The sequence below is a fragment of the Trichechus manatus genome, unplaced genomic scaffold (assembly GCF_000243295.1).
Source record: "Trichechus manatus latirostris isolate Lorelei unplaced genomic scaffold, TriManLat1.0 scaffold00133, whole genome shotgun sequence".
Lineage (NCBI taxonomy): Eukaryota > Metazoa > Chordata > Mammalia > Sirenia > Trichechidae > Trichechus > Trichechus manatus.
In genome coordinates, this window is record NW_004444069.1 from 339,790 (window position 1) to 364,314 (window position 24,525).

Here is a 24,525-nt window from a genome sequence, read left to right on the forward strand (position 1 = left end):
TTTCCAGCCTATGAACGTCAGCCAGGGAGGGGCTGAGGATAAGTGGTTCTTGGCTTACCAATTGTACCCCAAAGATAATTACAGTCTAGAAAGAATTAATGATGCTGCACACAAAGGTCCCCATACCATCCTACTCCACTTCTGTGGCTGGTACATGCACAGGTTTTCATCCCATTGGTGCACCTGTGGGGGAACCAAGTCAGCACCTTCATCTGGCTGACATTCTCTGAGCAAACAAGGCCTGGCTCCCGGTAACATAGCTCAGCCACTTATCTCACAATTCTCCTGGCAATAATGGCCTACATTTAAAATTCAAATTTTCTAAAAAAAAAAAAAAAAAAGAGCTGATTGCTTGATTGTGGTTGATCTTTCCAAAGAGGCTGAGAATTACCATTTAATATTAAATGAGGTATAATTAATGCTTGGATATGAAAGTTCCACATTTAAGTGCTGAAGTTGTGTTTGTGGGTTTCGGCATCTCCCACCACCCTCAAGCCCCACGCCCACCCCCAACTCCTGTCTCCTCTAGCTGTGCCCAGAGTGGGAACACGCGTCGGAACAGCCACCAGCGGAAGATTAACCAGCAGGAGGAGAGCTGCCAAAACCTGACAGACTTCACACCCGCCCGGGTGCCCAGCAACCTGGACATCTTCACGGCCTATAATGAGACCCTGCAGTGTTCGCACGAGTGTGTCAGGGCGTCTGTGCCTGTCTACACTGATGAGACGCTGCACCCAGCGGGCGAGTACAAATCCACATTTAATGGAAACCGGTAAGCTCAGGCTTGGGCAACCCTGGAAGCTGCGAAGTGGTGCAGCCCATCACAGGCCCTGGAGCCGAGGTGCAGTGGTGTGGGGCCAGTGATCTGTTGAAGCTATCCTTTAGCAAATGCCAGCAGCCCATACGGCAAAAAAAGAGCTGTAGGGTAGATGCAAACTGGTACTTTGCTCTCCAGAGAGAACGCACTAGCCAGAATCCACTTCCAGAGCCCTAATGTCGGATAGCGGATGGAAATGCATCCACCCACCCTGAGTCCAATTCCATGGCTGCAGAGCTGCCATCCCCTCCCAGAATACAAATGCCAGCCATGCAGTTGTTGGCCTTCCAAATGTCAGCAAATAATGGTTGGCCCCTCCCTGAGCCAGTATCTCTGGACCCCCATCAATAAAATGTCAGCAGCAAATCTCGAAAAAATATCAAATACCAACCAGACTCCTTGACCAAACGTCTTTTTATTAAATGTTCTTTTTCATTATTCATGCGTAATCCCTGAAAAGAAGACACGCCCCTAGAACCATCCCTTGGAATAGTTAGGAAACTCTTGAGTCAGCTTCTGGAGGTTTATCCAAAACTAAATTAAAATATCAATAAGCTATTTTTTTAAGTAAGCGTGCCCTCATGCATCATTTTGTAAATTTAAAAAAAAAAATCTCCAACAACTTAAAAATCTTAGGAAGAAATGAGTAAGATGTCAGTCTGAACGGCCCCAGTTAGCTGCAGAATTAGTGTTGGGCAATATTGCCCAAGGTTTCCAAAAAAGGGTTCCTTCTGGAACCAAGGGTGAGGACAGTGGGGAGCAGCTTCTAGAAAGAGTCACCTGTCTGCTTGCTTCTGTTGTTTGTTAATTTGTTCAGAGGCAGGGGATGCTGGGGCCAGCTCTACTGTCCCATAGTTAAAGTGTCCTTGTCCTGTCAGTTGGAACGAGTGGGAAGTCCTTAAATGCCTTCTTGCAAACCTTTTTTTGTACCCCCAAGTTGGATTCTAGAATAGTCTCCTTAGCAGAGGAGAATGAAGAGGAGAAGCCTCAGAAATGTTATTCTAAACAACTTTGGTTTCACACTCGACATTTGGGGAGCTTGTTTGTTGCATCCCAGCCTTCCAGAAGGCCGAGTTCACAAAGAATTGGCAAAAGGATTTTCAGATCATTTCACTGAATGTGTGTGTGTTGGTTTGGATATGAATCCTGGCCAACCAGTGCTGGGGCCCTTGCGGGGAAGGAAAAGGTGGGCTGTCAGTTGGTATTTTTGTCTCACTGTTCCCACTGTCTGTCCTTGCATTGTGTGGCATGCCCTGTCCATGTCGTGGGTGGACCCAGCGGGAGACCTTACGCCTGAGTGTGGAAGCATTGGTTGGAAAGGTTCTTGCTTTTTGTCTAAGGTAATGCTCTCTTGGGTCCCACTGGCCTTGGAAAAATGGTGGCTTGGTGTCCACATTGACCAAACATGGAGAAGCCATTCTATGAGCCAGGCTGTTTCCCTCTCTTTGTTGTGCAATAAAGTGCTTTGCACGTCTGCCCTTGAATGCAGAGATTCCAGGCTCTGGGCTTGTCCTGCAGATTCTAAAATGAAAATTCAGGGATTACACAACTGTACTGGAAAACCAACCTTCTGACCTCTATGCTAAACCCCATGACACATGGAGCCATCTGGTTCTGGGCACTCAAAGCCTTTGAGGGTAGAAGGGAGGCATTGGGGGAGAAGGCCTCTCACTATGCACAGGGAGGTCCCTTCCTGCAGGAGGCCAGTGGGCCACCGGAGAGCATTACCTTCCTGGGAGTCTTTGCTTCTCAAGATCCAGTTCCCTGCGGCAGGCCTGACCGGCTTGCTTGTTGTGTGTTATGTACCAGCACGCGAAAGCCCATTTTTCTGCTCGCTGCAGACCCTCTTCTTCTGATCGGCATCTTATTCCTGTGGCCTTCGTGTCTGAGAAATGGTTTGAAATCTCCTGCTGACTGGCCGAAGTCTTTTTTACCTCCTGGGGGCAGGGCAGACGCCATGTGTCTGTTTCACGGTACGTACTTCTCTTTGTTCATTGATTTTTTTTTTTTTTTCCTTTCCTCACCTTCCCCACCCTTCTCCACTTTAGGATAACTGGGAGCCCTTCTTGGCATGGTGGGAGGTATTCTCTTTTGGAATGCAAACCAGGGAGCAGGGCTTGGGGTCTTTCCATTGCATTTGTTAGAAGCCCCTGCATTTCCCCATTGAGGGCAATTACAGATGCTCATGAACCCTGATTTCAGCATTGCAACTGTTAAACTGTCAATGTCGTTCCAATCCCTAAGGCAGGCTACTATGAGCATGGCCTGGATGGCAGGGAAAATCATGTCTTGAAACAAGCTACAATTCCAGTTCGCATTTCCCTCAACAGGAAGAGATAGAGTGGCAGCTAAGTGGGCAGGAATCACATCTCCATCACGTGTGTTTACATTGGGAGGAGGGTGCCAAGCGGAATAAAAATACAATTCTGAAATATAAAAATAAGAGATAAGAAAGCAAATGATAAAGAAAGACAGTGAAGAGTTGAGACATCTACTAATTTGAAGCCAGGGACTGGTACCCAAACAGGATGAATTTTCCACGCTCTGCTGGATGAGAACATTTGGTTTGCTTTCAGTGATATTAACTTTAATGCTGACGTTAAATTGCTTTCTTCTGTGCTGACTCTTCTGCACATTCAGGCTACTGGCTGGAAAGTACATTCTGCCTAGGTGACTGCATCTTCTATATGCACGGGCTATAGATGCGGCCCCACCCAAGGGTGGGATTTTTCTTTTGTTATTTGTCCATTTATGGTTTTTTTTCCTTTTGATGTGAGGTTTTTTAAGGATTCACGTTTTGCTCATCTGGCTCACCCACAGAGATAGTCTCTCTTTCTTTTTTTTTTTTCCAAAAAAATATTCCTTCCAAACATGACATGGGAACCCTTTCATAAATAGGGAACCCAGTTTCTAGGATGAGGTATCAATGTTTGAAAACCGTTGTTGTTAGCTGCCACCCAGTCTGCCCCCAACTCATGGCGACCCCATGCACAATGGAACGAAACACTGTCCAGTCCTGCACCATCCCCATGATCAGTTATGGATCAGACCTTTGTGATCCATAGGGGTTTCGTTGGCTGGTTTTTGAACGTCGATTACCGTGCCTTTCTTCTTAGTCCCCCTTAGTCTGGAAGCTCCGCTGAAACACGGCGGGTGGTAGCTGTGCATGAGTTGCGTTGGCCAGGAATCAAACCCGGGTCTCCAGCATGGAAGGCAAGAATTCTACCACTGAACCACCACTGTCCCCATTTGAAAACTACATCTTACATTTTGCTCACCTTTTGATGTGGACAACTAAGTAGAACATGTTCATGCCATACCCAAACCCACTGCCATCGAGTCAATTCCAACTCCAGGTGACCCTATAGGACAGGATGGAATTGCTCCATATGATTTCCAAGGCTGTAAATCTTTACAGAAGCAGACTGCCACATCTTTCTCCTGTGGAGAGGCTAGTGGGTTCAAACTGCCGACCTTTTTTGGTTAGCAGCTGAGCACTGAACCACTGCACCACCAGGGCTCCTCTATATTCATGCCAGAGGAGGTAAAGGGCCTGGAGGCAGGGAGATGTTTCCTTGAGCAGCACAAGTGACCCTCCAAGAATCCAGCTTGAGGCACTTAGCTAGGGTCAGAGTCGCCAGCTGCATGAGAAGTGGGAGTGAGTTGTCAGTCCCTAATCCCAGCGCTAATGTTTGCTCCAAATCAGGTTTCCAGCCCTCACTCCCAGTCTCAAAGCCAACATGACCCACTGAGCATCGTGTTCAGCCAACAGGCAGAGGATGTAATTAGGTTGGATGGAAACGAGGCTCCCTGTAAAGGTCCCCGCTGACTCTGTGTGGGCCAGGCAGGTGGGGACGCAGTCTTCCCAAACCGTTCCGAGGCCCAGGTGCCAGGCATGGCCCACCCATCAGAACCACACCCTTCATCTGCCCCAGTGGCACTCATCCAAGCTGCAGACTGAACTTGCTTTGGAGCTTCAGCCAAGCCAGCCCCGGGGACCTTGCTTCTTAGCATTGGGGTCTGCGGCCTTCCTGGGGAGCCTACACAGGCCAGAGCCACGTGGTCTCCAGTGTCTCTGTTACAATTTAACATAAAAAATGCATGAAAATGTAATAAGTCACCTGCACACAAAGACCTCCATTCCCTTCCTCCAAGAGCCTGCAGTCAAATACACCTTCTGCTGTAGGTGGCTTCCACCAAGAGGGGACAGTTCCCCTATGCGTGCATTCAACAGAGGCTCATCGGAGTGCCACTCACTCCCTGCCTAGGCTGCTTATAGCCTGCTTTACATCTAGGAACTCGTTCAGTCCTCCCAACACTCCCATTTTACAGATGAGGAAGCTGAGGCTCAGGGAGACTGAGTGACTTTCCGAGGTCCATCATCTAGTGATGAGGCCAGATGACCACCCCCAGGCAGCCTGGCTCCAGGGCTACTCTTTTGCCTACGAGTCAGGGCCCTCTCCCAGAAATCCCCTCGCAATACCCTAGACTGCGCCCTCCTCCATAGTGCCTCAGTTTCTCATTCCAGTCACCAGCTTAGCCCCAGAAATTCCCAATGCCAAGTGGGAGCAGAGTTGGGTGGTAGCAGATGAGGGTGTCAGGTGAGCTGACCCAGTTTGCTTCTCAAGGACATTTGACCAGACTCTGTAGGACAGAGCAAAGCCAGCTCCAGAGCATCCAAAGGCAGAGGCTGGGACTGCTTGTTCCATTGGGATGGGGACCCACAGCTTCTACTTTAAAAAAATGAAATAAAATTGCAAGAAAAGTGCTTTTGTTTGCCCCTCTGCTCTAGAGAAACTTTCCCATCTATTGTGTCCCATGCAGGAGTATTCTTTTGGAGTATTCTTTTCTAATGTGTTATTGTTAGGGGGAAGGAAGTGCCTCCACCTCCCTGGGGCCAGATTAAAGGAACTTGGACCAGAATGGAGAGTCCCTGTGTGGTGCAAAGGGTTAACTCACTTGGCTGCTAATCAAAAGTTTGGAAGCTTGAGTCTACCCAGAAGCTCCTTGGAGGAAAGGCCTGGCGATCTACTTTTGAAAAATCAGCCTTGAAAACTCTATGGAGCACAGTTCTACTTTGACACACATGGCGTCGCCATGAGTCAAACTTGACTCAATGGCAGCTTTTTTGTTTGTTTGTTTGTTTTTCCTACTCCAGAAAAAAACCTTCCTGTCGCATCTGCCCAGTTCTTTCTAGCAACGTGGGGCCCTGAGGATTCCCCTTCCAAATAGTGTTGGTTGGCTTTCCCTGTGCACTGCCCTGGGGTTAGGGTGGGTGATGTGGGTGCCTCCACATATGGGCCCTTGTTCTTCGCTAGGTAATCCACTCTCCCCACAATGACTTCCCCACTCTGCCTGATGCGCTGTTTCAGAACCACCCTGCTCACAGAAGGGGGCCACTCTGTTTGCAAAGTGCTCTGGGCTCCCTCCAAATAGGGGAAGGAGAACCCACGGGGCTTTCTCCGTGCCTGGCCCACGCTGCATGCACGTCCATCCCAGTCTCCAGGTATTACTGACACAGAGCGGTGAGCCACTCCAGCCATCTCTTTTCTTCCGTGGACGCAGAGCAGGAGGGCTACACAAACGGCCTCGTTAGCCGTTGATAAATGCTTAAAGATTCCTTCTCGGTGCATCAGACGGACCATTTATCACTCACTGGGCTAAAGCATTTGGATTCTAAGTATCCCCTGATTCTGTCAGTGAATGCCTGGACATGAACATCAAGCAGAGAATAGCCAGAGAGATCTTTCAGATTTACCAGGGTACTTATTGTCCCTTAAATAAATAGCAATTAATACTAAAACATTTAATTAAGGTTTAAGAGCCGGCGGAGATATTTATCTCTTGCATAGCTGTTAAGCCTCTCCGAATGCATTTTTAATGATAAAGCAGTTTGTTATCACACCCTCTTATCTTCTCTGTATATCCTGTATGCAGATTTGGGACCCAAACTTTTGGGAAGTACACTGAGGTGATCCTGCTTGGTGGGTTCCTCCTCCCATGATGTCTGTGGGCCACGGGTGCCTGCGATCCTCAGACTGGCCAACCTCACCCTGCTTCCTGAGGTTTAGCCTGTACAATAGATTCAAGCAAATTCTTGCCTCCAACCCCCTCCACTGTGGAAATCAATTGCTGTGGACAATGACAACATAATATAGAAGGTTCTGGAAGAAGGAGACCTCAGACGCCTGCCCGCCATTGGCTCTTGGGCAAATTTCCTGTCATTTTTCATAAAACAGGTAAACTTCAGAAAACCTCATTAGTGCTCAGATCTCTCCATTTGCCGAGGCCACTTCATTCCGAACAGAGCTTGGGAAAATAATAAAAGCTCTTGAATCTGAAGCCAGTGAGAAATAAATCATGCATTATTATTATTTTCAAAAACACATTGAGGGCATAGCTAATAAAAAAGTAAGAAACACAGCTGAGCCTTCCCACTTTGTTCTAAAAAAATACATTAATGGAATATCAAGCTTTTGTCACTCAAAGGAACACTTTTTCAAAGCACCATCTAGACTCTTCTGGAAGCCGTGCTCTCCAAGCTGGAAAAAAGCCCCAAACAAACCGTTGTGGGAAGCACGGGCTTCAGGGTGTGGAAAAATGACCTAGTAGCTACGGTGCTCCAGGTAAAGTTTCTGTAGTCTATTTGTTTTCTTTGTTTTGCAAAAGCAGACACTGATCATTAAACCAGGAGACCCAGGTTGGTGTTTGGGAGCTGAGAATTCCCTCTTGGGCTTCTGGTACTTCGACTATGTTCCGGGCACCAGAGGGCACCAGTTTGCTCTGAAGTCAGAATTATCCAGGCTCCAATCTCACAGATTACTTTGTACCAGACAACTAGCTTCCCTTTTGGCTAGACATCACCCTTCACTGGGAACCACGTGTGGATGCCTTCCCCTGAGTTGTTTTGCAGCCAAGGCATCGAGGCTGACTATTCTGACTTTCCCAACTGTTCTGGGCTCCTCGGGCTCTTCCTGGTCAGTGTCCTGCAGTGAGGCTCCTGCACAGAGCCTTCAGAAGAGAAAAATGTGAACATTTCCCCATGAGCTGAAATTCAAGCAGCAAGTTTTGGCAAGAACTTAGGATCAGCCAGGCGTCCCTGGGTAGTAAAAATGGTTAATGCACTCGACTGCTAACATAAAGGTTGGAGATTCAAGTCTTCCCAGAGGTGCCTTGAAAGAAACGCCTGGCAGTCGACTTCTGAAAAATCACCCACTGAAAACCTTTTAGAGCTCAGTTCTATTCTGACACACAAGAGGTCACCATGAGTCAGAATCAACTCAACGGCAACTGGTGAAGGTCTGTCTGGAAGGTGACCACAGGTAACCTGAGACCCCGTCCTCCTTTGCCTGATGTGGAGAGACTGCCCTTGTGGGGACCGAGGCTGCCGTCTGCAAGGAGGTAGTGCTGCTCTTCAAATGGCCACCTGAGGAGCGGGGCTGGATCTCGCTCTCTCTCATCCTGAGACAGATGCCTGTAGGTCAGGAAAAGGTGTCCCTCCTGAAAGGCAGGAGACTGTCTGGCATTCTGGGGCAGGAGCGTAGCCCCAGATGCTGGTCCCCGAGTTGGCTCTGCCTGCCATGCGCACTTGTAAGCATCCCGTGAAGGCCATCTCAGGGCTGTTAAGGATGAGTTGCAGGGACGGAGAGCAAGGCTGCTTCCACACAAACCCCTCTTCACTTAGCTTCACTCACTTTTGATTTTGTTTTGCCAAAGCAGACAGAGATCATTAAAGCAGTGCCCTGCTGTGGTGTTTGTAGGCACAGAGCTGGGACCCAGGCTGCCAAGCGAAAGCAAGCTGACACCAACCAGCCCTGTTCTTGGAGAGCTGACATGCTAGTTGGGTGAAGAATACATAAGGCACAGATAAAATAAGTGCAAATCGTCTTGTATATTAAGAAGTAATTGGATGGGACACACATAGAAATAAAATGGAGAACATATTTTAAAAGGGAGAGGGGAAGGTGTGGTGCTGTGGTGCTGGGATGCTGTGACACCTGCCTGGTGCCCTGGCCTCTGTCCCTCACTGCCTGTCCTGAGTGTCTCTGTCTGAAGTCAGACCGTGGCTGGAAAGCAGCAGCTGGGCAGCGGTTAGCACAGGAAACCTTCTTATCAAGGCGGAGGACTTATGACCCAACCCTGGATGCACCCACCAGGAGTGAAAGGGGGGGTCCCGTCAGTAATGACACTGGGACAGCAGTGATGGCAGCATAAAATGGAGAACATCCCAGGCCACCAGACCCAGCCTTACTTTCCCCATAGTTTTTAACTTTCGAAACATTAGAATAAAGATGGACATACAAGAGGGTCATTTCTGTGTTTTTTTTTTTTTTAATTGCCTCCTACTTCTCCCAAAATCCTAACAATATGGAAGAGGTACGGGGCCCAGTGGGACCTCTGGGTGGTGCAAACAATTAACACACTGGCTACTAACCCAAAAAGGTTGGTGGTTTGAGTCCATCAAGTGGAGCCTCTGAAGAAAGGCCTGGTGACCTACTTCCGGAAAATCAGCCATTGAAAATCCTATGGAGCACAGTTCTACTCTGACACATGTGGGGTCACCATGAGTCAGAGTCAACATGACAGCAACTTGCTTGGTTTGGGAAGCCCAGTTGGAATAATTCTACGAAGAGAGGCCATATCCCTTTTCCTCACCCATGGTGACACCCCTGCCCAAAGCAGAGGGGGTGTTTGCATCAGGGGGGAGTGGACCCTCAATTTAGGCCTCATAGAGTCCCCAGGCAGGTATCTTGGAGGTAGAAGGTGAGGTGAGGTGATGGTCAAGGGCCCCAGGCCTACATTTTCCACCCCGGGAAGGGTCCTGGGGGGATTAGTGTCCTTGCCCCAACCCCAGATTGAATAGACATTTACATGCTAAGATGCTTAGCAAAGATGAGGAAGACAGTGCTGAGTAGGAGGGGTAATTCTGGGGCCAGCTTTGCCCCCCACTTAAGATGGGGCCAGCTTTGCCCCCCACTTAAGATGCTGTTCTCCTTGCAGCTGTGAGCCTGGGAGGCCCTTTGGCGGAGGTCTCCTGAGCATCGCTGTGGCTGGCTTATGAGATTCAGGAGAAAGGACGCCCCCTCTTAGTCTGTTGAGGACTGCTGTCCTGGTCCCCTCCCGGGCCCAGCAGTCCATCAGCATACCTGGGGAGCTTTAACAATGCAGATTCCCAGGCCCAGGAATCTGTGTTTTTGAGATGCTCTGAGGGGATCCTGGGGGCACCAGTCTGACCGCTGTGTCCCGGAACCACTGTGGATGTGCCTGCCCTACAGCTGAGGGGTTTGTCCAACTTCATTTTGGAATCATTGGGTTTTTTCCCCCACTTCCTGATTTGTACCATGTGCATCGAAAAGGGTGCAATGCCACCCCCCTTTTTATTTTTTGAGTGGGAGATCTAGGTCTGATTCCTAGCCAAGGCACCTCATGCACAGCCACCACCTGTCTGTCAGTGGAGGCTTGTGTGTTGCTATGATGCTGAACCAGTTTCAGCAGAGCTTCCAGTCTAAGACAAGGAAGAAAGGCCTGGTGATCTACCTCCGAAAATCAGCCAATGAAAACCCTATGGACCACAATGGTCCAATCCACGGCGATCATGGGGATGGTGCAGTACCGGGCAGCGTTTCCTTTCATTGTGCATGAACTCACCATCACATGGGGCTCACTCCACAGCAGCAAACAACAAGAAGTGTACTGTAGCTATGGGAGTGCTGGAAGGAGTTCCTCCCTGAGCCAGGAAGCCTGCATTCTCCCATTTCCCGAGATGTACCCAGGCTGGGTAAGAGCCACTGGCTTCCTGGCCAGCCTACTGGACACAGCGATTTCAGCTGCTGTCCTGGCCGCATGCATTGGTGATTCCCATTTGTGCTGTCTTCAACAAGATCACCTCTTGGGGAGCTTCAGGGAGCCTCCAGCTGAGCAGTGGATTGAAATGGACTCCATTTCTTCCTGCAGTGCAGGCACTGGAGCAGGTGGCAGCTCTGCCCTTCACAGGACATGGTCCGGAGGCCGGAAAGGGAAGGAGCATTGAGGCGGGGGTGGTGGGCAGACTGCGACGGATGCTTGCGTCCATGGAAGGGGAGTCCCAGCAGAAATGCCCCCTCCACGGCTGGGGTGACTGTTATTAGCACATGGTCCAGCTTCATGTCCCTGGCATCCCTAGCGTTTGTACTAAGCCTCGGTGACTAGTTCTAGAAGACATTTTCTAGAAGACGTCCTGCAGAGGTGCCGCTGTCTATTAGCCGAGAAGGAGAAGGATCGGGGCTTAGCGGTGTAGAGGCTCAAACAGGGAGAAACTATGCACCACCATGAATTCATCATGCCCTTGACCTGACCCTTGAGCTGCTGCCATTTAACCTCTTCTTGTTTTCTCTCCACACAGGATTCTGTTGGTGAACCTGTAAAAAAAAAAAAACAAAAAAACAAAAAACAAATTCTAAAACTTAAATCTATAAGGGGGAAGGTCCCCACACCTGCCACTTCTGTTTGCCAGTGGGGACCTCGCAGAGCAGGACGCTATAGGCCAAATATATTTTTATAAAGATACTCATGCCTATGGGGGGACTGCCTTCTCCCAGAGTTTTCTTTGGAGGACAGAAAGAAGAGATGCAAGGAAGGAGCTGGAGACCAAGAGACAAAGACAGGACGAAGCACCTGGAGTCTGGGATTTGTACTCTGATTCTGAACCTGTGCCAATAATACCATTATGTGCCATGTACTGACCCGGAAGACTTGGTTACAAAGCAGGGAAGCCAAGCAAATCACACATAGAAATCTTACGGAAAAAACAAGGGTGGGATCGCGTCAGATAGTCACTATTTCTGGTTAATGTACGTATATAAATATATAAATACACACAGACACACACTCACTTTTTTTGTATTGTAGCAATTTTTGGAGATCTTAAATGTTCCTTTTTAAAAAAAAAGTGTTATTGGTTACAAAATCTGATGTATTTAACATGCTTAGTATGAACAGAATAAATTGGTGTTTTCTACTTTGGCAACTCGCCGCACACACATATCACACACACACATGCACACACACACAGGCATCTAATCGCATATATTGGAAATACAGTTCCACGGGTGAGCATATTCTTCCTGGTGACCTGGTATCCCATCACCATTCACCCCGGAGGACAGCCTCAACCCAGACTGCGGGGCCCTTAAGTGACATTTGGTGAATGGCACCAGACATGGGATTTGTCATCTTGGGCCAGAGTTAAGAATGTCTTGGTTTTATATATATATATATATATACATATATACATATATAAATATTACCTTTTGTTCATTAATTGTTTAAAGATGCTATCTAACAGCCGTGTACACATTGATGTCGCTGTCTGCTTGTACACGGGCCTGAGCGTGAGATTGGGTAGGTGGTGGATTCCTGGACATCTTTGTGTTATACAAGCATAGGCTGAATTAAAGCCATTTTTTTTTCAGTTCCAGAAATTAAAGAAATATATTCTTATCCATGTGTGTGCGTATGTCAGGGCAGAGCTCAGAAATATACGAGGGCTCTAGGTTGTTTGAAAATGAGAAGGGATTCTATGTGCAAACTCCCCAGGCAATGCTCCCTTGACCAGTGGTCTAGAATGTTCTGCATGTCTTTCCCACAGATAGGTGGACGGATGTCATGGTCACTAGGGTGACTTTAGATCTTGGTGGAGACTGTGGCAAAGATACTACTTTCTTGTCACCTCCCGTTGGCCAACATTTGTGTTTTCCCAAGAATCCTACTATATAGCTTTCCAGTTGAAATAGGGGGCCCAGGTCAAAGCCTTGTTATATAGAGCTCCTACCACACACACTATTACCAAAATTACTGCCATACCCAAAGATGGGACCACTCCTTCCCAACCCACATCTTAGTAAAAGTGTCCCTCCTGCCCCCCCCCCAAAAAAGAACAGCTGTTGTCAAGTTGAGTCTGACTCATGGTGACCCTGTAAGTGTCAGAGTAGAACTATGCTCCATAGGGTTTTCAATGACTGATTTTTTTGGAAGTAGAATGCCAGGCCTTTCCTCCCAGGCTCCCCTAGGTGAATTCAAACTGCCAACCTTTCCCTTAGCGGCCAAGTGTGTTAACCATTTGTACCACCCGGGGACTTGAAATAAAGGCACCCAAAACCAAACCAAACCAAACCCAGTGCCTTTGAGTAGGTTCCGACTCATAGTGACCCTATAGGACAGAGTAGAACTGCCCTATAGGGTTTCTAAGGCTATCATCTTTAAGGAAGCAGACTGCCACACCTTTCACCTGTGGAGCGGCTGGTGGGTTCGAACCGCTGACCTTTCTGTTAGCAGTCGAATGCTTTAACCACTGCGCTACCAAGGCTCCTTAAAGGCACCCAGGGCTCCAGAATTGCTGCCAGTAGGGGGCACTGTAAAGGAACTAAGATCCTGGTTAGACAGAAGATAAGCCCTGCTTATGGGGTAGATCCAGATCAGGGATGAGTGGGCTGTCTCCCAAGATTTCTGTTAGGAATGGCCCCTGCATGACTGTTTTCACCAGTAGGGTGCATGAACAAATGGGGTGTTCAATTTGAGAGTGGCTGAAAGGACTGGCAGACACTGGCCTTTCTCCCCACTTTTGGGTTGGGCTTGCTGAACTTGATTCTTCAGTCGGGCTCAATCTCCCTCTAAAACAAACATTTTTACCTCTTGGAATATGTGGAAGTTAAAAAGATACCAGCCGAGGAGGAAAACATTGTTTTCATGACAAAATAGCATTGAGGCTGGTGTTGTAGTATTGCTCCTGAAGTAGCAAAGTCGGTTTTTGTTTTTGTTTTTTGTAGTTTTCTCCCAAAGCGTCACCACCCATCGAGACACAGCAAACATCACTGCTGGCATTTGATCATCTCCAGATTCCTGGGACTCACCCGCATCACGCTCGACTGTGCTTCTCTCTCTGTCCTTCATCCAGCCATCTCCATCACATCACCCTCAAATCCCTGCAGGCATTGTGCCTTCCTGACTTACGATGGGTGCAGAGGGTCCTCATCATCGGTCAGGGCTATGAGGGTTACTGCTGTGATCCATGACATTCTGAGCTCCAGAGCGAACTCAGCCGGAAAGGAGGTGATGGCAGAGAAACCCTGTTCATTCGCTGGCAGGGCACCCCGGCTGACAGGCCACCACTTCATGTCACCTCCAATGGCAGCTCAGCCTCTTTCCCAGACCACAGGCTGCCCTCTGGATGCTTTGAACTCTCTGGAATGCCATCAGATGTTGAACCTTCTAAAGGGGTGTACACTGACGAAGGCCCTGCCAACACAGCCTTTTGGGCACATGTCTGGGGCAGGGCCAGAAGAACCCCACGTGCACCAACCACCAGGCAAGCAACGTGCGTGCAAATCTGCATCAGTAAGTCTAGTTCTGTACTGAATGTCTGCAAAACTAGCCTGCGTCGGGAATGGCCACTATTTCATGAGGGTTGAGGGAGTATGTGTAGAGATCTCTTAGGTTTTAATTGGTTACTTTATTTCCCAGACACCTCTGAGGGAAGCGCTATCTGTGTGAAAGGAGATAATAAAGTGAACAGCCTAGAGAATTCAGCCTCATCACAGTGGAGTCTGTATTATAACACCCAAGGATAAGATTGTTCTGAGTCCAGCTGTATGTCCACATTCCCAGACATTTTTCATATTGGTGTCAGATGAGTCTTGCTGGACTGCCCTTCTGCAGACTTGGGTGTGCTGAAGGTCGGCTCTTCTCAGCTTGACCTCTGGATTTCCAAGTCAGTCGCTGACACCCCCAGCATTCCACTGCAGAGGTGACACCTTAGACTCGCACCCCAGGGCCTGTTTCTTACATTTGTTTTAGCTTTTTTTTTTTTCCTCAGAGAAGGTACTCAAAAGAGGGATGATATGGTTTGATAAGATCCCCAATTTTTGTCCCCCTCATCTTTTCCCATCAGCAACTCTCTGAAATCTCACAATCACGGGCCTCAGTCACATTCGCCATGATCTCTTGCCACCTTTAGACTTTGAAGCTACTGAAGCAAGTGGGTGTGGCTTTGGGGAACGATCTGCTCTTTGTTGTAGGGTCAAGTCCATTTCGAGGCTTTGTTGTTGTTGTTATTTGCTGTCAAGTCAGGTCCACCTCATGGTGACCTTACGTATAGCAGAACGAAACATTGCCTGGTCCTGCACCATCTTCATGATCGTTTGTGTGTTTGAGCCCATTGTTTGGACTTTTGTGTCAATCCATCTCGTGGAGGGTTTTCCTCATTTTTGTTGACTTTCTACTTTACCAAATATAAAGTCATTTTCTAGTGATTTGTCTTTCCTGATGACCTGTCCAAAGTAAGCAAGACAAAGTTTCTCCATCCTCATTTTTAAGGAGCATTCTAGATTGCTCCATTTCTAGATTTAGTCCCTTCTAATCCTCATACATTTGATGTCATTTTTCATATGTGTAATTGCTTTAGGGAAATTTTTCCACTCATGACCAAGAAAGCTTCCTGATCATTTCCCACTGGGCTCAGATTCCATTAGTAGTCCAAGACAAGGCCAGGCCTCATGCCCACTGAGTCTTCCTTCTTAGCTCCTGCCTTCTCATGCACTGTATGAAAGTGTAGCAACACCCTGAGATGTGCTAGAGGGCTGCTAGTGTTCAGATCTAGTGCCTTCTTGTACCAAATGGAGAGGCCACTTACGAAGCCGGGTTTCCTCCTAAGTATTTCTGATCCTTCCCAGTCCTGCCTTTGTGTGGACTCCTAGTGCTGTGTTCAACTTCCAGATATTCATTTTACCCACAAACCTCACCAACTCTCCAAAGATTTGACCATCAGATCAGTAATTACTACAGTGATCTTGCAGTCTTACGCTCAGTCTTCTCAAAAATGCATTACTGTTTAACTACCACATTTCAGTATCAGGCAGTTTTCCTTACGGGTTTTTGTTTTCAGGAATTTTATGCACAGGTGTCCAATCATGGTGGTCATATTATAAAATGAACATGTCAGAGAATTGGCTTTTTTCATTTTGGAAGGTCTCTGTTTGGGCTCTCTTGTCCGTAGAGATAATTCTCTTTGTTTCTTTGCCCACATCCAGTATCATCTAGCTCATGAAGCTGGGCTGACCTTGGTACCTTGGAAGACAAGGCAAGGAACCAGGGCTGAACCTCAGGGCCAGGACCGACAGCCTTTCTACATTCATTCTGGGTCTCACCAAGGGTCTCATTTCAAAATGGCATCAGCACACATATTTTCTTTGTTCATATCATATTTTGACACTGCTACCCTTTTTTATCAGAGAGATCTGAGCACAAGTGAGTCCTAGAGGCAGTCACTGTATTCCATGGGGCTGTCTCTCCAGCTGTCCTCCACAAGGTCATCTCTCACCAAAACTCCTGATTTCTGCCAGATTCCAGAGTCACTCGTTTCAGCATGTGAGTTCTTTAAGAAGACACTGTCCACATACACAGTTAGAAGAGACACAACTCTTCCCAGCTCACTATAATTAGCTTAGGATCATTCATTCATCCACTTATTTAACATGAACTTCTACCATGTTGGCTATGCTGCAGGAAGCAAGATGGGCGTAGTCCTGCCTTCGTGGGTTTGACAGTCTACTGTGGGAAGAGGCAGATAATTAACAAAGAAGCAAACAAAATAATATCCAGAGAGAAGGATGAGTGGTGGGAAGACAAGGGAGCAGAGTGATGGGAGAGGTGGGAGTTGTCTGTGTCTCTTAGTCCTGTCGTTATTTCCAACTGGAAATGAAATTGTCACTTGCTAACCAAGGGTTGCTCTTGGGTTGCGGCACACAAGAAAGCCTTACTCCTACCTCCTGGATAAAAATGCATTGCACTCCCAACGATGAGATTCTCCAGTCATTACCAACTGCTCTACCTGGCTTTCCACCAAATCCCTCAATCACTTCAACGGGGATGATCCCTCAGGGGAAGCAGAGAGGTGAAGCCAAGATGAGGGATATTACCCTGATGATGAACTTACCGTGCTTCCCTACCCCTGAATGCTGTCTATGCTCCTGGGGCCCTCCCTCCCCATGAGCATACCTATGTTATCAAGTCACCAGTAGGTCACCAAGGTCTCAAGGATGACAAGAGGGTTCAATGACAGGGATGTAACCCACAGGACACTGGGGCCACCAAGGAGAGTCCTCCCTCCTGTTGAGGAAGGCAGCTGCCTCTTCAAAAATTCTCTCTCGACACTGATGTCACTTGGCAGTGCACTTCCTAAACAACATCTGCTTTTAGGCAAGCAGTTATTCCAAAACATGCCGTGATGCCTGTAATTCTGGAACGGTTCCTCTGGTGCGGTTTGTCCATTTGCTGTGCCATATTGGTTTCTGTTTGTTTGTTTGTTTTTAACCAGTGAAAATAACACAGCTCACATAAAGGAGCCAAACTCCCACCATCTGTGAGTCTTTGATCATTGTTTCCTTCTTTTACACTGACATGTATCCTATGCAGGTGAAGCTATGAAGGTGACGCCAAGCTTTGAGTGTTCATTACTCTGACCGTTATTGGTGGGGTTTCCAGCCAGTTCTTAAGTGACTATTTGACATTTTGAAATATATACCAGTCCTTCCTTCCAAAAAGTGTCATGTGTGGTTATGTCTAGTTTCATATTTCTGGGTTTAGAGCCTGCATTTGGATGTATGTAATGGATAAATAGATGTATGGGCAGAGAATTGGCATCTTATAGATCACACCAACCATCAAACAAGCAGAAAGAATGAACTTCTGACTTCAGATAGTTCGAGAAAGATCTCAGCTAGCAAGAACGCCATAGCCCATCTCCAAAGTTCACATGAGTCACCAAGTTACCATGCCATCCCTAGCTAGGCAATTTATCTCCATGCACAATCTCCCATTATGCCAAAGGGTGGGTAAGGGCACTTGAACTTTACTAGAGGAGTGGCCTCACCATCCCTGACCATCAGTATAGAGACAAACAGGCTCAGACATGTACTCACATGCCCTCTTCCATTCTATTTCACTTGGGTTTGGGAGATTAAACTCATAGGCTGCTGGTGACTGAGAAAGCTATGGTCACAATGGCTCCCAGAATATAGAATGGCATAGCAGCAAAATGCTTGTCATAGGCCCTTTAAGGCCATAGTGCATGGACAGCAAGGGGGTGGGGATGGCAGCCTTCTCCAGCCATCAGTCTGCATTCCACACCTATAAATGCATAGTCCACAGCCACGAATAAAGAGAACGGAAGAAAACAGCCAATTGGTTATAACGTATTGTCTGTATCTGCTTTGGAGTTGATGTTCTAAAATAAATCCTCCAGCAGCTCTGTTACGTTTCCCACTTGGTAGATTCCCTGCTAAGTGTTCTAAGAGTTACTGTGTGTAGAATCAAGAGAGCAGTTTTGAATGAACCCATAAATCTAAGTCATATATGGAAAGTCTCGGCATAAGAGGTATGATATAAACTGGGCCACTCTTGCCCATCTGGGGCACATAAGTTTATAAGCACTTGGGATGGGGATAGTTTAAACCACCAGTGAGTCATGGAGGATATATAATGATATAATATATAGTGAATATATAAATGCCCATGTTTGTAAGGGAGGCTGTGTTCTCTCTTCTTGTGTAGGACGGAACAGACCACAGATGTACCATAAACAAAAACAAATAAACTTGTTGCCATCAAGTTGATTCCGACTCAGGGCAACTACTCCATATGTTACGAGGTAGAACTGTTCCATAGCATTTTCTTGGCTATAATCTTTAGGGAAGCAGATCACCAGGTCTTTCTTCTGTAGTGCCACTGAGTGGGTTCAAACCACCAACCTTAGTCAGGGAGAGCAAAATGTTTATGCCACTCAAGGATCTTCACATGTACCGTGGACAGTATTAAATTGGTCACTGTAATAAACTCAGGGAGTTGCTAAAATAGCCTCATGGAGCTAATTAACTCTTGCTAATATCGTGAATCCCACAGTAAAATATCTGCTGAGTCATGTGTGGCAAGAATAGAGGCAGAACAGATCTGATTGCATGAACTTTTCCTTTACAAAATTTAATTAGATTTGTCCTAGGTGGTCTCTCTTCTAAAATAGAATCCTCTGGAAACCTGGATTTACATGAGTCAGTACTGACTGTGACAGAGCTCCTTTGTTATTTTTAACCCCGAAATATTTGCAATAGAAAATAACAACTCTCTAGAAACTTCATTCTTGCGTGGACATAACCAAGCTGATCACTCTGGTTAGCTTTTGTCATTATTAGATTCTGAAATTCTCCAATAAAATCCTTTAGCGTTGATGTTGTAGCTGTTGTGTTGGCAGACTGTCAGGTAAGGCTAGCCTTACTGCACTGAGAAAGTTATTGCTTCTAGGAAATAGGGGTTAGGTTTTGCCAAAAGGGAAGTAAGAACACTATGCAGTTCTAAGTTCCATTTTTGGCACTATTATGTACCATGAAGACGTGCAGTCACTCAGACTCTAGGATGGAAGACCCTATATAATTGCTTCATATCATCGTGCAGGGAACTGCAGGCAAACACCGTGGTACCAACCTCTGACCACTGTCTCATTCCTCAGTAGACCTTTCCCATCCTTCTCCACTGTTAGCACACCCCAAATCAAAGGGATAATTTCAAACTTACTGTGACGCCCTCAACTCTAATTTCTAACCTTTGGAGGACTAATTTGGAGTAAGAGGAGGTGTGTTCCCCCAAAATAACCCCACCGAAGTCTTAGGCTGCTGGAAACCATGTAAGGATATCTTAGTAAGACAACGGCATTGTTCTTGATAGGGTTTTCTAGAACATGGCAGCCTCTCTCACCTGAAGGAACATTCTCTCTCTACCTCCAAAGTCTCTTCTGGGCCAGGAACTCTGCTCTGTATGATTTCTCTCTTATACATGTGGATTTTGACTATCAAGGTATGGTACTGTCTACAACTCAAGGTCTACCAAGAAACATGAGCGTTTTTTCTTGATGAGTTTACAGCAGATAAATGTGTACTTAGAATGTGTTGGTGAGGAGGACTCCCTAAGGTGCTGTGTCATTTCCACATACAAGCACAATTTTTCTTGAAGACAGGGAGGAGGCAGATGACTTTGAAAAGTTAGCTAGCACTACAGACGGGGTGTTTGGGCCCCCACACTTCTTGACGGTCATGCTGATGGATAATGGCTTGTTTTATTTTTTGTTTGTTTTTCACTTGTATTTGGGTTGCTTCCTCTGAAGTCAGAGGGTGAAAGGACCCTGGGGAAGTTGATTCTCAGTCAACGGACCACACATTTGATCCTTAATGATTGATTCCTAAGCTGAGGTGGCATGGAGTGACTTGAGGTTCAGCCAACATTTCAGGAACCATCTTGTGTCACACTACTCAGTGTAAGAAGAGAAAACCATCCACGGGGTTCCCTGCTCCCTGATCTCGCCAGTTGTGGTGAAAGGGAGACATGGGAATTTTCAAGCTTCCCAATGAAACGTTGAGATTTTCCGAAAACATATGGCCGGCAGGCTTGGGAATCCAGATCATTGTTTCCTTAAGAACTAGAGACTTGTGTTTTTTGCTTATTGGTTTCCTCTTCTTCTGGTAGCCCCATTTTATTTGGGTCCTTCCTTCCTTTTAAGTTTCCTGGAGAAACACAAGGTGGCAAGGGCTGGAGCCCAGGGCTGGGTTACTGTTCAGTTAAAATTATTTAAATGAAAAGCAAAATAACAACAAAGCCTCATGTGAATTCTAATGACCTCATTGATTACGTTTACTTAATTTGCCATTGATATAGAAATCAACAAAAGAGCTGTGGGACTAAAAATCAGTATTCAGTCACTCTACATGTGGGCAATTAAGCAGGGGTCTCCTCCAACGTGAACTACACCCAGAAGGTGTTAAACTGACTTTGGAGGACACTGCATTACCTCTTTCTTATTTTCACGCATTTAGTTGATAATACATTTAAAGCTGCTTAATTTTTTTTTCAAAAGGAATAAATGTTGACTGCAGAACATTTAGAAAACACCAACAACCAAACAAAAGGGAAATATCTGAAACCCTTCAATTATTGTTTAATTTGGTGGAAACTGATCGTTAAATGCTGAACATCTGGGGACAAGTCTCGGAGATCTATCCACGGTTCATGTGCTTGACAAATCTGGCTCCAATGTATGCTTTAGAAAAAGGAAACCCAATTAACTTTTGAATACATCTCTGTCAGTTTAACTTGTCATTGACTAAACTCATCAGTGGTCATTAAAGAGTTGCTCTGTGATTAGGTGGAAAAGAAAATAGACCATTTGAATGCTTTGCCTTCACATCATTAAGTGTCGACCAGTGGGCCCATCTGGGCATTTGGTGGGATAAAACAAACTCTCAGAGAAGCATCCAAATTGTGGACTGGATTTTCTGTGAGGGGCATTGATACAAAAGTCACAGATCTGAGGAACAAAAGATATGCTTGGTGCCAAGGATCCATTTCCATTTGGAAACTTCTATCGTCTTAAAGTAACACTTGAATTTACCAGGTCTCTTGACATAAATTTAAAGACGGAGCTCATTTCTTCCTTGGCTCCTCCCAGCTCACCAATGGAACTAGGAACTCACATGGGGTGAACCCAAACCACAGGACAAGAAAAGAAACAGCAACGGCCACAATGGCCTATTTTTCATAGGTTTTAAGTTGACTGTTTTAGAACTTTATTCTTTTCCCTTTCTCATGTATAGCAAAACCGGGTTTATTTTGATTTCCCTAAATTATTTTCTGATACAATAAACTGTTAACTGTTTATTTATACTTTTACATGGAGCACTTGTTATTTTTCAACAGAAAAACGAAAGCCTCCCTGTTTACTTACTACACGTATCCCTATACCACGGTTGACTCCATACACTTCTTTATATCATCTTTTTGAAAGAGTTCAACGATTGTAGTTTAATGCCGTGTTTTTCTTTAAATGCATATCATAACCATGTTAATAAACAGAAATGACACAATATAGTTGGGTGGGGGGGCAGGTGGCTGGGTGTGATTTCCGTATGAGTGAACTTTTATTCCAGATTTTTTTTTAAGTTGTTTCTGTATTTCAAAGCTATGTATTTGGAAAACATTGTAAATGCAACACCTATATCAACTTTCCTGTGTATATTTAGTACTCTAATGTTGCTATTAAAAGAAAAAAAACATAATATAAAAAAAAGAAAGAAAAGTATTACTGAGTTCAGGCCATGACCTCAAAGGACTTTTTTTTTTTTTTAATGTTATTTATTTTTTTTGAACAATATTATCAGAGACCTAGTCTATAAATATGGACATTCATGTTTCTATTGCACAGTTCACAGGTTCTAAATTAATTTCTCCCTGGATCTTTCTTATTCCCAAGCCAGTGCTTTGCCTAGTCAAACAACTAAGACAACATTTCCAAATCTCTGTGTTTTGGCCCTGAGGTTGGCTATAACTGAACTTGAGTTAACTGAGAAGGTGCCACAACACCGAACCTCATACCTGAGACCACAAGCACCCAGAGAGCAGGGCTGGGGAGTCTCCTTGCTCTTTGATGGGCCATCTGAGTCCAGCTAACGTCTGCAGAGATTCATGCAGAGGATACTGCCTTCTGGGGAAACAGATCAGCCTTAGCCAGCTCAGTCCAAGGCAGGAAATTCCAAAGGGCCTCCATTCCTAGAGCCGGGGAACACTTCGAACATGCACAATATTATAGAGAGGAAAAGACAAGGATCTTACTTCTTCCAGGCAGGCTCCAAAACCAAAACCAAACCAGTTGCTGTCAAGCTGATTCCAATTCATGGAGACCTCATGTGTGTCAGAACAGAACTGTGCTCCATAGGGTTTTCAATGGCCTATTTTTCAGAGGTAGATTTCCAGGCCTTTCTTCCAAGGCATCTCTGGGTGGATTTGAACCCCCAGCCTTTCAGTTAGTAGCCCAGTGTGTTAACCATTTGTGCCTCCCAGGGACTCCTCCAAACAGCCTCAGTTCATGCAAATTATGTTGTAGCAAGGCACTCACTCATGTAAACGAGTAGTTCTCAACCAGGGCAATTTTGTTCTGCAGGGGACATCTGGCAACATCTGGAGTCCTTTTTGGTTGTCACGGCTGAGGAGGGTAGTGCTACTGGCAGCTAGTGAGGAGAGGCCAAGGATGCTGCTCCACTTTCTACAATGCACAGAATAGACCCCACAACAAAGAATTGTCTGGTCCAGAATATCGCTAGTGCTGACACTGAGAAATTCTGCTCTACCATAGAGATGGTGGGATCAACTCCCTTTCCAGCGGGAGGGAGAGAAGCAGGGGTTTTGCTTAGCTTCATGTATGTTGTTGTTTGGTGCCGTTGAGTCAATTCCAACTCATAGCTACCTCACATGACAGAGTAGAACTTCCCCATAGGATTTTCTAGGCTGTAATCTTTACAAGAGCAGATCACCGGGTTTTTCTCCCAAGGAGATGCCACCAGGACTCCTTAATGTGTATTCAAAGGTAAAGCCTTGGCGTCAGCTGCCAGGGCTGTGCCTCCCATAGGCCAGCTGATCTAAGGCTTAGTCTAAGAAAGCAAGGATGATAGAGCAGTCTTATTTTCAATAAACCATGTGGCCTGGCCTCCAGGAGCAATTCGACATCTGCAAAGTACCTTTTAACTTACCTGATACATTTCACATCTGTTAAGCACGCTCTTTTACAGAGATAAGTTTGTAAAGCTTCATACTCAACAAAAATCACTATTTAATAAATTATTTTAAATCTTCCCTATAAAGAGATTGTTAGATGCTTTCCGGAGTATTAAGCACACTCCCTTACAGAAATGAATGTAAAGTTTCCTATTCACAAAACCCATATTTAACAAAATTGGACGTACTATCGAAGTCATATACATCATTAGTTGTCTCCCATGTGACACAGGAGGACACATATATTGTCCAATGCCTCCTACCAAGGAATGGCGGGGCCAAGCTGGACCCAGATGTTAGTTGTTGTCAAGTCCATTGACTCATGGCAACCCCATGTGTTCAGAGTAGAACTGCTCCATAGGATTTTCAAGGCTATCACCTTTCAGAAGCAGATCACCAGGCCTGTCTTTTGAGACATCTCTGAGTGGGTTTGAACCACTTACCTTTCAGCTAGTAGTCAAGCACTTAACCATCTGTGCCACCCAAGACCTCTCCTAATCCACGTGGCTCCAACCACAGAACTTGTGGGAGATGGCCTTATCCCCCTCAAGAAATGTCTCCATCACACAATTCAACTGCTGCTAAGTCCTCTGGCCACACTTCCTCAAGGGAAGTCACTGCCATGGACCAGCAGCAGACAGATAGGAGGGAGGGGCCACAGTCATGGGTATCAGTCAACCCAGATGAGCTGATCTACACCTAAGGACCCTACCTTAGTCATGTAGTAGGCTACAAGTCCAAATTCAGGGCATTAGCTCCAGGGGAAGGCTTTCTCTCTCTGTCAGTTCTGGAGAAAAGTCCTTGTCATCAATCTTCCCCTGGTCGATGAGCTTCTCAGGCGCAGGGACGCCGGGTCCAAAGGACACACTCTGCTTCCGGTGCTGCTTTCTTGGTAGTATGAGGTCCCCCACACTCTGCTTGCTTCGCTTTCCTTTTATCTCTTGTAAGATAAAAGGTGGTGCAGGCCACACCCCAGGGAAACTCCCTTTACATTGAATCAGGGATGTGACCTTTGTAAGGGTGTTACAATCCCACCCTAATCCTCTTTAACATAAAATCACAATCACAAAATGGAAGACAACCACACA

The 24,525-nt window shown here is 46.1% G+C and overlaps 1 protein-coding gene across 1 annotated transcript in view; it reads left to right on the plus strand.

The window, feature by feature from the left end:
* The window catches only part of AJAP1 (adherens junctions associated protein 1), a 68,996-nt gene extending 66,205 nt beyond the window's left edge, over positions 1–2,791 (plus strand). The window contains exons 3-4 of the mRNA XM_004385100.1: positions 530–772; positions 2,659–2,791. Coding sequence (XP_004385157.1) covers positions 530–772; positions 2,659–2,731 — 316 coding nt within the window. The 3' untranslated portion in view covers positions 2,732–2,791. The remainder of the gene's footprint in view (positions 1–529; positions 773–2,658) is intronic.
* Positions 2,792–24,525: the final 21,734 nt, after the last annotated feature.